Raw genomic sequence first — 12,854 nt, forward strand, 5'->3', positions numbered from 1 at the left:
TCTGTGATTCCCGGCAGTGCAAATTCTGGTGGTCACAGGGTTTTCTTTAGGCACAGAAACACACAAACAACCGATACTTCTGTTTTTTAAACATTGCCAAGTAAAATGTGCATGTTATCCTAAAAGAAAGAGGAGTCTCAATTCAATTGTCTCACGCTGAACCCTTCCCCCAGTCTACGCTACAGAACTGAAGCAGCAACTATGACAATCATAAAAGGTATTTAAAATATTTCATAGGTAAACAGTAGGTGGAACTACAACACACAATGTCCGATGGCTCCTGTCTCAGAGCCATGTTTCACAGCTTTCTTTTATTTTACCGTGCCAAAGAGAAACGATTACCTTTATAAAATTAAACAAAAAGGGCCAAATAAACAAGCCTGCCATAAAACTCCCTTAAGAGAGGAGTGAAAAGCAACTAAGAAAGAGCCCTTTTTTTCTCTTGGTATTACACCAAATCTTCAAATAATATTCAGAAATTATGCTTATTTATTAGAGCAACAAACCCAAACACAGCAGCAGAAACACTCAGAAAGCTGTTTGATCGAATCACTGCCTGTTTCCCTGCTCCTCCTCCAAAATCCATCACCACTCCTGGCTCTTGCTGGCGTTTCCTTTCAGCACACAAAAGCTACGCTGATACCATCTCCCGCTCCTCTCCCCAAGGAGCCAGAGATGCGGAATATTTAAAATGGGTCAGTCTTCGCAATTTTAAGTTTTCACCACGTTATCCCTAGCGCATTTCAGTTCTATTCACGCAAATCCTAGACTTTTCTCGCCGCACACACAATGTGTGTAATAACCGAGAGGACGAGGTGCGGGATATAATGATCGCAAGGATGCTCAGACTCAAACTGTGGCATAAAGAGAGCCTGAGTTTCACACAGGCTCCAGCCGCTCGCCTCCCTACCGCACACAGCAACATTTTTCATCCTTCCGCAGCCCTCGAAAGAGCCTTCTACTGTAAACACTGCATCTTTCAAGCTGCGTCCCGTCCCGCAGCTGAAGCCTTGAGCTGCACAGGTCGGGACTGGGGCAAAGCGAAGATCAAATCGCTGCCCCAGCCAAACGCCGGGACCCCTTGGAGCCGTCTGAGCCCCCCTGCCCGCACAGGGACCGGGGCCGGGCGGTCCCCACGCCGCGGGCCCGGAGAGGGGGTGCCGGTGCTCGGGGGCTCGCTGGGGCCGGGGGAGCGGAGCCAGGGGCCGGCGGGCGCGCTGACAGCCCGGTCTCTTACCGGACTCCCCGGGGAGCCGCCGGTTCCCTCTCGGTCCCGGGAGCCGCCGCCACAGCAACAGGAAACGCCCCCGTGTCCCGGAAGGAAAAATGGGAATGAGGGTGCGCCTGCGCGCCGCGCCACGGCCGGGCAGGGTCCCGGCCCCTCAGGGACGGCGCAGGGACAGCTTGGGGCCGTGCCTTCCCCTCAGGGAGAACACAGAGACACCCTTAACCCGTGCTTTCCCCTCTGGGAGAGCACCCGCAGCCCGCACGTTCCTCTTAGGGAGAGTACACGGACACCCTCAACCGGTGTTTTCCTCTCAAGGAGGGCACAAGGACACCCTCAATTCGTGTTTTCCTCTCAGGGAGGGCACAGAGACACCCTTAACCCGTGTTGTCCTCTCAGGGAGGGCACACGCACACCCTTAACCCATGTTTTCCTCTCAGGAAGGGCACACGGACACCCTCAAGCCATGAGCATCCTTAGCCCACAAGCTTCTCTCAAGGAGGGCACACGGACATCTGTGTTTTCCCCTCAGGAATGCCATGAGCACCTGCAGCCCATGCCTGCACCCCACGGAGAGCACATGGCCACCCTTAGCCTGGTTCTTCCCTCAGGAAGAGCACATGGCCACCCTTAGCCTGCTCTTTCCCTCATGAAGATCACACGCAGCCCTGACCCACGCTTTCCCTTCAGGGAGGGCACATGGCCACCCTCTGCCTGTGTTTTCCTTTGGGAAGGGTATGGCTACCCGCATCCTCCACCTTCCATGAGGGAGGGCATTCCTCAGGGTGAAGTGGGTCCCTCCTTGCCATCCTTTGACGCCCTCATTCCCCTCATGGAGGAGACAGCCATTGCAGCTGCTCCTGCCCCTCAGGGAGGGCAGAGCCTCTCACAGCTCTTGCTTTCCCCTCAGGGAGGGCACATGTCACCCTTGACCTGCCCTTTTCCCTCATGGAGGGCACACAGTCCTTCCAGCTGCGAGCTTTCCATCAGGGGAAGCAGAGCCACCCACAAGCCTCCCTTTCCTTCAGGCAGGGCACATGGCCACCCACAGCCTGCTCCTTTCTCCTGCAGGGAGGGCACAGGGGCCCCCAACACGCATCTCCCTCACAGAGGGCATGAGCATCCTCAGCCTGTGCTTCATCCTCAAGGAGGGCACACGAGCATCCATTGCCTGCTCCTTCCTCCTGCAGGGCATGGCCATCCATAGCTTGCACTTTCCCTCAGGAAGGGCACAGGGCCCCCAACCTGTGTGTCCCCCTCAGGGACACCATGAGCATCCTCAGCCTGCACTTTCCCCTCAGGGAGGACACATGGCTGCCCAGAAACCATAAGTTCTCTGAGGGAAGACACATGGCCCCCCCAGCCTGTGTTTTCCCCTCAGGGAGGGCACATAGCCACCACTATTAGCCCACACTTTCCCCACAGGGAGGGCACACAATTCCTCCCAGGCTAAAGAGGCCTCTAATGGACGGTATGTGGCACCCCAGTGACACCTTCAGCACAGCACTTCATATGTTTTTGCACATCGCCTGCGACTTGAAATACATAATTTGTTATTAAAAGCTCGGTGGGATTTGCCATCCCAACGTGCTGGAGTGTTTATGAACACCCTGCCAAGGCAAGGCTGCAGTGCCCGGAGGGTTGGCAGGTGCTGGCTTCCCTATCTGCCTCTCAACAGCCAGTGCCTGCCCAGGCCTTTGTCAGTGACCCCTGCACAGACAAATGACGAGAGGAAAGGGGAATTATCTTCCCTAGCAGGAGATCCATGCACTGACTCATAGAACGAAACTGCTTGCTAGAAAAAACACCTTTTCCCTGACACCAATAAGGTTTGATGTACTAGCATGGGGCTGCTGGAGTACTCAGTGCAGGCAGGAAAACTGGGAAGAGCTCACACAACCTCCCCTCCCAATTTCACTCTGAGGATTTACAGTACTGATTGAAAGTTTGTCATATTTTAAATCACACATATCCCACTTGCCTGTTGAGCTTGAAAACACAATATACACGATTACAAAACAAACTTCCCTCCCAAAATCCACCCTGCAGCTTTCCCCATACTGCTTTGAAAGAACCTGCCACTTTTTGGGCTGGAGATGTGATGAAATCCTGCCATGGGGCCAGTGTGATCTCTGGTTCCCACCTTGGCACCTGTTTAATCGATTTTATTTTTATCTTCATCTCATAGTTTCAAGCTTTTCCAAAATGTTCCCTTTTGTGCTGCTTCTCTACAGGACTGAGCACACTGCAGTCCCAATTGTTTATTGGGGCCTGTCACCACTACAGAGAAATGATCATTACACAAAGCAGTTTGGGAGTAAACAGCTGGCTGTCACTTGGTGACTGATTAATCCTTGGGCACTTCAAACTTCGTGCTTTGCTGTAATATAAAAGTAAAGCATTGCAGATTGCCCAACTGCAGCTGTCATGGAGAGAACGTGCTGTGCTTGTGCAGCCTCAGGGCATCGCCACAAAATCAGTGCAAAATCTGGCACAGCAGCCAGCTCCAAGACTCTGTAGCTTAGAGCTAAGGTTTGGATTGCAAAGAAGAGAAGGGTACCAGCTGTCTAATCCTGTGTAATTCTGTTATAGCAAAAGATTTCTTGCTGAATGTGTCTCAGATTGATTACTGTCCTTTTGTCAGCCTGAGCATACAAGATCTTGAGGTTTTATCAGGGAATGGAAGGAGCAGCATTTGGAGATGTTCCAGATCGAGGTAATACTGCCCAGAAAGAAAAAGAAAGTGAAAAGCAGAGAAGGAGAAGCACTGAGAAGAGGATGTACTTTGGTTTCCTTTTCTAAGCCCTCTGGAGCCGGCTGAGCCAGCTCTGTGTCAGGACACTCAGCTCAGTCAGTGTTTCCTCTGCAGACAGCGCTGCAGCCGCTTTCACATTTGCTTCAGATCCTGCTCCATTGGCTCAGAACCACCTTAACCCACAGTGGCTCTGGTTTTGCCTCTGTTTATTTGGACTTCTGTCAGTAATAGTTTATTCCAAGTGGGACTCCCAGTCCATTTATCACTGTCATCGTGTTACAGCAGCCAAACCTCCTTTTTCCCCCCAAAACAGAAGATTTTTGGCAGCTGTGCCACTCTACGGAAATGCAGAGTTCCAGGTTGTCTGCTGCTTTTCAGATTTCTCAGGACTCTGTGTGGGCTGTGAACAGAAATTTCAGGATAGGAAATCAAGTGATTCTTCCTTACCATAAGCCCAAACTATCCTTCACCTATTAGTACCACCTTATTGTTACTGCATTGGGAATCCAAAAGCAAAACCCTGCAGGCACAAGTGCCGAGTGAAAGGTGAATTTCACTCCAAATTTCAGGTCTAAACCAAAAGCTGTTCTGGCCTCTCCTTGGCCATGGGTGGAGGATGTTTGCCTGACAAACTGCAAAAATCTGTGTCCTCTCCTTTTCTCGTTGTGAGAAAGGAAATGGTTTTCCAAACCTCTTTCACAATGCACCTTAAATAAATCCTGGACACCAGTTGTTACAGCAACCAGTTAGAGATCAGCCAGTGCCCTGAAGCAGCCAGCAAGGGTCAGCCTAGGACAGGTGGACAGTCTAGCACAGCCTGTATTGTTCAGGAAGATTCATTAAACTGAGCACCTTCTCTTAAAGAAGAGGAGTTTGTCTGAAGCCTGCCAAAGTTTGCTCGCAGCTATGTTTCCTTAGAAGAGGATGGTCAATCTGTCACCTCTGTGGGGGCCTGGGCTCTGTCTTTCCCATAAGTAATAGAGATGGATTCTCAGCTAGAGATGTAGAAGTCCCACCTCCCCCCCAGTGCTCAAGCTGAAGGGAAGTAATCCTCCTTCCATCTGTATTCCACAGCATATCCCTGGCTCTCCTCCATGGCACAGCCTGCTTGGAGAGCTCTCCTCCTGTCAGGGCTTCCCTGGGACTCGTCTAACTCTTGTTGCATAAACTCTGGAAGCGTGTTTATAACAGAGGATTAATTTAAGCACAGAATCTTCTCCACCCGTGATAGCAAAGGCTCAAGAGGAGCTTTCTCATTTCCAGGTGAACAATAAACCTCGGGACTCACAGCTCGTAGTTTACATAACAGCAGAGTTTGGGTGGCCACTGCTGTTGACATCCCTGTGACTGCAATCATTCCTCTTTGGTTTTCATCCCTACCAGGCTCCGAACTGCACATCTGTGAGCTGCAGAAACTCTCCTGAATCGCTGCTCTCAACACACAGCACAGCCTCCTTCTCCCCTGGGAGACTGTGAGAGACTCTCCTGAATCGCTACTCTCAGCACACAGCACAGCCTCCTTCTCCCCTGGGAGACTGTGAGAGACTCTCCTGAATCGATACTCTCAGCACACAGCACAGCCTCCTTCTCCCCTGGGAGACTCTGCGTGTGTGGGGTGAGGATAGATGGGAGGAATCAGTGGGAGAGAGAAATGAGTTACCATGTACCAGGCTATCCGAGCTGCCCACTTCCTTCACAGCTCACACACGTTTCTAACAGAACAAGGGTTTTTTGTTCTGACTTAAATGCAGAATTCCTCCTACTGTTGGTATCTCTAATAGGAAGAGCTCTCACTCCCCCAGCTCATCACAGCCAGGGAAGTCACCAGACCTTTTGTGTCTACTGGACAGTGAAAAATCTCAGGCTTGCAATCATTCTCCCATCCTTCCTCCCCCTCCAGTTTATCCCTTGCTGTAAGCACCATCTTTTCCTGTGCTTTCCACGAGCCCGTTTTGCCTCGGACCACGTGGTGGTGCTGCAGTTAAAAATACCACGGAGACAACAACAGCAACAGCAGCACCTGACCAGCGATGGGCCGAGGGCTGGCCGGGGGCCAAGGCGCGGGGATGGTCAAATGTGAGCCCACGAGGAGAAAGCAAGAGGCGCTGCCAATGCCCTCACACCCTGGCAGCAGCCACGGCTCAGGCTGAGCCTGACAGAGCTGCTCACACTTCTGAAAAGTAGGCTGCTGCTCCAGCTTCCCGGTGGCCACGGAGCTTTGTGTCCCAGAGCTCTGTCAGGGACTCTCAGGAGCCCACGCACTGCTCCGAGCTGCAGTAACGGGAGCTGCTGATATCAGCTACCAGCTCAGCAGCAGCTCGCAAAGGTTTCAGCTCAGCGTCATCCAAATATAGGCACTCTCAGGCCATCAGCTGTCACACCACAAGTCCCAGCCCATCTCTCACCACAGACAGGCCATTAATTTTAACAGACATCTCAGAACTTTGCCCGATTGTTCGGCCTCGGTTCAAACCACTGCAAAGGGAACATTACAAAACAAGCTGTGCCGCTCTGCAGCCTGGGCAGCCAAGAGCCAAAGGAAATGTCACAGAGTCCCAAACACAAACCAGTGCCTCTGCCACCTCAGAGCTTTTCTCCTGAACGTTCACAAGACAGAACACAGATTCCTTATGGAAGGGCTGGAACACAAGGTGAAAGTTGCCATAATTCATGTACAGTCCCTGTGTATTTATGATGGACAAGCCATGCTGAGCCACACTCTCGTTTCAACAGCTAGCTCCGAGTCCAGGTCACAGATCTCCATAGGGTTGTCCAGAGGAGAATCACTCACACTAAATGCCCTCACAGTTCCCAAGGCCATACAGAGCATGGCTCCATACTCATGGGTAACAAGGGCTGTCTGTATATTCCCAGGTTAAGGAACCATTCCCTATGGTTCCCAAGGCCATACAGAGCATGGCTCCATGCTCATGGTTATCAAGGGCTGTCTGTATAATCCCAGGTTAAGGTATTTTTGTAAAGCAGCATGCAGGACTGCAAACAGAGCCTCTGGCTGGGAGATTCTTCGCACAGGAATGACAAGGCACAACTCTGCCTCCTCCCATTACATTTCTGTTCTCTCTAAATATCCGCAAAATTCTTATTCAGCTCCCTGCTTCCTACTTTTTGCTGTAATGCCTGAAAAATATTCACTAATAGCCAGCTCTGTGCCCCTTTTCAGTTTCCCTCCAGCTGCCCTGAAGGGAAAATATATTTCTCACCACACATGTCTGAGGGCAATCAGTCCCTTTATGGCCCAGAAAGGTTTTACTGACCTTAAGAGCCTCTGAGAGAGCAAGCATTGCTTGAGGGTACAGGGTGGAGAAAGAGAGCAATCCTTTCATATCCAGAAAATTTTCTCTGCCCACAGACAATCCCTTGGGAATTAAAACATTCTTCAGTGCCCTGAGTACCTGCCCCAAAGAGGAAGGACAGGGTTTGTCAGCCAAAGCCATGCCTCAGTGGATGCAGTGGGAGCACAGAGGCCCATGCATGCTGGCACTACTTAGAGCTGAAAAGCACCCATTCACCCATGCACATCCTGGGAGGCAACATTTGACTTTTTGTTAGTTAATAAAATTTTGGATGCTCTAGAAATCCCTGTGTCCATGCAAAGGGCAGATGCTGAGCTGAGACATCACTGAGGCTGTGAAAAACAGCCTGAAATATCCAGCTACACTCAGGCAGTTGGGATATTTGTTCAGGCAAAGCAGAACTTCATGATAAAAAAACAATTAGTAAAAGGAAAGTTGACCTGGAGCCCTCCTTGAGGGAAAGGGGCAGGAAACGGTCAAGTGGCCAAAGAAAATGAGGATAAATTATTGCCAGGCAGGATTCAGAGATTATTTAGACTATTTGGAGAAACAACCAAGCCAGGCCAAGCAGAGTGGTGGGGTAGAGTGGAGGCAGGCAGAGAAGTGAAGGAATCCAGGGGTGGTTTAGGCAGGAGCACAGGCTGGGCTGGAGGGCAGGCAGGGAGTGCAGGCTGGGGCAGGGCCAGGCAGTGACAGCCATACTCACTCAGGCACTGCAGACCACTTTTATTCCCAAGAGGTTTGGCACACAGTGAGCAGCTGGTGCAACTGGAGAAAACCCCTGGCACAAGCTGGTGCCCATTGATATCTTTACACCTCTCTTTTGTCTCCTTCGTCTCTTTCTCCTTGTCTCTCTCCTTGAGCTGCTCTTTATTCTTACCCTGGAGGGAGAGAAGAACACAGCTCAGTCACAGGCCCACACATTCCTTTCCCCAGTGTACAAATGAGCAGAGAGCTGGTGGGCAGCAGGCACAGTGGGAATGCAGTGCTTTTCCCAAATGCCTTCCCAAGGCTCAGGCCAGCCCCTCTAGTCTAAGTCCATTTGTGATGAAGGGCAGGGCACACTTGGCTGTCCCTCTGCAGGCTCCTCCTGCCACAAAGAGTGATCCAGGCAGTCACCCAGCCAAGGCACTCTCCTTGCTGTGCACAACAGTGCCAGGGCAGCATAAGAGCATCCAGGACATGCTCTGGAGCAAGGAGAGCTGGAATTCAGGGATCACTCAGTCCCATGCACTACTCCTGCTTTAGGGGTCACAGTGCCTCTGCTGGCCAACATAGAGGCCTCAGCCATCCCAAAGCAATCCAGCTAACTGTTCCATATGGTCAGATCCCCTTTTCTCCTTGAAGAATTTAACAATTCCTTCCACAAATTCAACATCTCTCTCTCTCACCTTATCCTTCTGCCAGGATCCAGTGACTCGGCTCCGCAGGGAACTCAGACGTCGCATCACCTTTGTGCCTTTCTCTGCTTTATCGCTCTTCCCACTGTCCTCATTTCTGAAAGGAGACCAAAATACCTTAAAAAAGGGGAAATTCCCTGACCAAGCCCAGCTTAGGGAGATCACTGATGAAGTTCATTGAAGCATTACTTTAGGACCCCAAGGTGAGCTTTCCATCTCCTGGAGGATCTGGTTTGGCATCAGCCATGTCACTTATTAATGAGACACTTGCAAATAAGGAGCTGAACTTTCAAGATATGTGTGCAGTTTTGTTCAGCACCACACTCCTGGCTGAACCCCTGCAGATACCAGTGTCCTGCACACAGGATTAGCAGGGCAGTAGAACTTAGATGGACAGGACTCGAAATCAGTCTGTTCTCAGAACACAAAGTGTGTGTCACCCGCTGTCTCACTTACTCATTAGACAGGAACTCGAACCAAGTGAGGTTCTGCTGGGAGGAATCGCTGCCTTCTTGCACACAAGCTCTCTGCTTCGCCCTGGGCAGGGAAAAGGCATCAGACACAGCAAAGAACACAAGAGCAGAACTTCTGGGTCAGCTGAAACTCTTATTTTCTGGATGGGGCAGGAACATTTTTAGAGTTACTGAGGAGGGACATAAAATGCCCCTTTTCCAGGCAATTCTACCCTGGTTTCACTGGAATAAATCAGTGATTCTGGTATCCTGGGTATTTGCCCCTCAAGGGACCAAATCCTTTTCCAGGTGTGTCTTAGTCACACTTGTGACCTCCCCACACATCTCTGTCCCAAACACACTTACCCATGGTAATGTTTCAGCTCCTGAAGTACCTTCTGGACAATTAGCCTAAAAGAAAAGCAAGGGATTAGAAAATATCCTTGTACAGACATTCTGCACCCCACAAAGCCTCAGGTGCTGGTTTATGACCAGCTGCTCAGCTGTGGCCCAGCACAGAGAGGGATCTCCTTTGCTGCTGCATCCCCAGTAGCTCAAATACACTCAAAAATCTCCCTCATCTCAAACCAGCCAGGACTGACAATACCTACACGTGGTCTGGGGACACGTGGTCCTTCTCCAGCATCTCCAGAGCAGGGGGTTCAACACCTGGAACACAAAATGCTCTCAGCAGGGATCCTGGTTTGCCTTTGCAGAGCACCACCTTGCAATCTATGCAGCTGGATCCTGTTAATTGTGCTGGGCTCCCACTCTGCCTTGATTGGTGAGGAGGAAATGCCAGGAGCAGTTAGGGAAGGAGATTCTGCTCTACATTTCTGTGAGGGAAGTGAAGGCCAGATCACTTTTCTGTGTTACTCCTCCCCTTCCCAGTGTGTATTTTTGCTGCTGAGGGTCCTGCTTGCAGTAGGGGAGGAGCTGGTACCACCCCAGAGCCCTTCCCCATGACAGCCAGCCTCCCCTCCACTTCCCAGGCTCTGAAATCACCACATTTTTCTCTGGGGAAGTCCTCACAGGTGGGACTTGATTAGGGAGTGACCAATGCACTGAGCACAGAGAGGTTATGTGGCAATGTGTCACTGGGGATGGGCATGTCTGAGCTGAGACTGTGCTGTTAGCCAGGGCCAGACCCAGAACCAGCTTGGCTTTGTATTTCAGGAGCTCCTGGGACCATGTGGAAGGGAAAGCAGAGGCTGTCCACACTTCCAGAGGCTACAGCTCCAGTTTTTTATCTCTCTTAATCACACCTTGAACCCATTTAATGGCATAAAGTCTATACCAACCTTCCACAGCTGGAAGAGAAGTGTTGAAACTGTGAGATATCTGGGGGGAGGCAATGGTGTCACAGGCTGATGGGACAGACTTGGACCTCAGTCTCTTCCCGTTGCTGACACATTTCTGGAGAAGTAAAAATCACAGAAATCTTTTGTGCTTTCTGCACCAAGGGAGCCTCAATCACAGCTGATTCCTCACCCTTTTCCTCTTGTTTTGTCAGAGTTATGATGCAGGAGACCATTAGGCCCAGCTGTTTGTTGGCTCCAGGAAGGCTGGAGCAAGTGACACTCATGCCTGAAACCTTCTTAGTCACTTCTCACTTTTACTGGACATGCAGCACCATGATCCAATTGTCCTTTTAATATTAACTGAATCTAAAGGTCTTCCCCAGAGCAAAGCAATGTGTAAGGGATGTGTGTGTGTGTGGGGGTGTGTGACACTGCTGTCTTCAACTACCTGATTAAGAGAAGATAGGGCCAGGCTCTTCTTAGAGCTGCAGTGACAGGACAAGAGGCAGCAGGCAAAAAGGAAGGGAAATTCCAGCTAAATAAATGGGAAAAGAGGGCTGTACTACAGGCAGCTCCCAGGGCCTTTATCCCACAAGATGGGGCAGTTTATCTGAAAAAGCCCATCCTTGCTGAGACCTCCTGGTTCCACCCTGGCATTGAAGGAGTCCAGCCTGCAGCTGACACCTGTGTGTGCTGCTTCTCTGCACCCTCAGCTTGCCCTGCTGCCCCCGTGCCCAGCCCTCCTTACCACACTCACCACCTCCTGCAGGCTGGGGGTGGCCACAAGGTCTGGGTGCAGTGGCTCAATCTCCACTTTGATCACCGTGCCACCCTGGCTGCTGCTCCAGGCTCCCCGCTCCCCTCTGGGCAGCTGGAGAGACACTTGAGGCTGGAGGCAGGACTGGCTCCTCTTCTCCACATCGTCCTGCTCTGGGTCGCTGCCCAGCTCTGTCACATCCAGGCTGAACCTGATCAGGGGGCAGGAAGAAGCCTCAGAGCAGACCTGAGCAGACCTGGCACACTGTGCCCAGCATGGCACAGCCTCTGCAATGCCCCTGGCTGGGTGCTCCTAACAACCTCTTGCAACTGGGACAAGGAGGGTCCCCACAGCAGGCAAAGAGAAAGGAAATGGCAGGAAATGTCAGCCTGGACACCAAGTCCTGAGCCTGTTAAAAACAGCTTCTCTGGCTGCCACCAGTGAGTCCCCAGCTCCCTGGTCACCCGGGATGTTTAGTGCTGGATGGCTCACACTCATCTCTTAGCAACCCCTGAGACTGTGCAGCCACCCTGGCAGCAGCCTGTCCTGCCAGCCCCAGAGCTGCTGCCCTGTCAGCTGCCATCCAGGAAAGTCCCTCTGGGCATTTAGAAGTGGCAGATGATGTTTATCACATCACTATGTGGCATCATGCCATAAATCCTGCTCCCACCAGGGCCCAGATTTGTGGAAGGAAAAAAATTATTTTCTAGGAAATGAGGGGTGGGCCAGTGCCTCAGTGTCCTGCACACCAGGTGCTGTTGCAGTGACAACACAGCAGCAAAATTATGGGTAAAGCTCAGTGGAAAATCTTAGTCTCTGCATGGGCTCTGTCTGCAGATCACTGTCACTTCATTCTGCTACCACAGGCAGGCTTCAGGAAATGTTTGCTTAGGGAACAGTGGGGTGTATTCCCCTTCCCTGGCCTCCTGCTCACACGTGCTCCATCACCCAGCAAGGAGACAGAACGTGTCCCTGACACCGACAGCCACTCCGTGCCACCGTTACTCAGTGCCTGTTACAGCATAAACTGTGAATGATCCATGGCACATGGCACAACAATGGGTCTGAGAACCAAGGTCTGAGCTTGGTAAAGGACTGCCAAGATTTCAGGCTGAGATAATTTTAGGGTACCGTATAAGGAGGAGAGATAAAAATAGTCCTTGCTGGCTTGCACCTAAATCCCAGTCAGCTGGGAGATCAATACATTTGTCAGCAGGGAAAGCATTCCTGGAGGAACCTGGAGCTCAAGGCATTCATGTGGCAGGAGCAGAGGATGGCAGGGATGCCAGGCCTGCCTCTGCTCCCAGCCAGGGCTCAGCACAACCTACAAACACAACCTCCTCTGCAGCCACGTGGAGGGCAGAGGGCTGGCAAAGGCCCCACCAAGCCAACTCACAGACAAGAAGAAAAAGGATTTGACAGAGCTCTCTTAATCCCTCTTTGATGGGAAAAATTCCCTTTGAGCCAGAGGATGGAGGTCATCGGGGCAACTGATGCTGTGCAAGATTCCCTCCAGACAGAAAAGAGGGAGGGAATCTTGAACAGATTCTCAGCCCCAACACCATGGAAAAGACCAGGAAGTGAGGGTCTTCCTGCTTCCAAGGAGACATTAAAGCCTCTTGCTGCCCCCGACATGAGCAGTGGGTGTCC

The 12,854-nt window shown here is 51.4% G+C and overlaps 2 protein-coding genes across 4 annotated transcripts in view; both read right to left on the reverse strand.

The window, feature by feature from the left end:
- USE1 (unconventional SNARE in the ER 1) overlaps positions 1 to 12,854 on the reverse strand; it is a 190,183-nt gene that overhangs the window by 93,054 nt on the left and 84,275 nt on the right. The window lies entirely within an intron of this gene.
- The window catches only part of ARHGEF18 (Rho/Rac guanine nucleotide exchange factor 18), a 46,956-nt gene that overhangs the window by 27,904 nt on the left and 6,198 nt on the right, over positions 1 to 12,854 (reverse strand). The window contains exons 4-11 of one of the 3 annotated variants that reach the window (XM_054291165.1): positions 11,232 to 11,415; positions 10,624 to 10,638; positions 10,448 to 10,562; positions 9,758 to 9,815; positions 9,513 to 9,557; positions 9,151 to 9,231; positions 8,686 to 8,791; positions 8,001 to 8,175 (exon numbers count right to left, since the gene is read on the reverse strand). In XM_054291165.1, the coding sequence (XP_054147140.1) occupies positions 8,001 to 8,175; positions 8,686 to 8,791; positions 9,151 to 9,231; positions 9,513 to 9,557; positions 9,758 to 9,815; positions 10,448 to 10,562; positions 10,624 to 10,638; positions 11,232 to 11,415 (779 nt within the window). Of the gene's footprint in view, positions 1 to 1,237; positions 1,303 to 8,000; positions 8,176 to 8,685; positions 8,792 to 9,150; positions 9,232 to 9,512; positions 9,558 to 9,757; positions 9,816 to 10,447; positions 10,563 to 10,623; positions 10,639 to 11,204; positions 11,416 to 12,854 lie in introns of those variants that run through there. The other 2 variants (XM_054291164.1, XM_054291166.1) reach the window with 2 other exon arrangements.

This window comes from Melozone crissalis, unplaced genomic scaffold (genome assembly GCF_028551555.1).
Source record: "Melozone crissalis strain CALT ecotype California unplaced genomic scaffold, PUWL_Pcris_2 ptg000088l_1, whole genome shotgun sequence".
Classification (NCBI taxonomy): domain Eukaryota; kingdom Metazoa; phylum Chordata; class Aves; order Passeriformes; family Passerellidae; genus Melozone; species Melozone crissalis.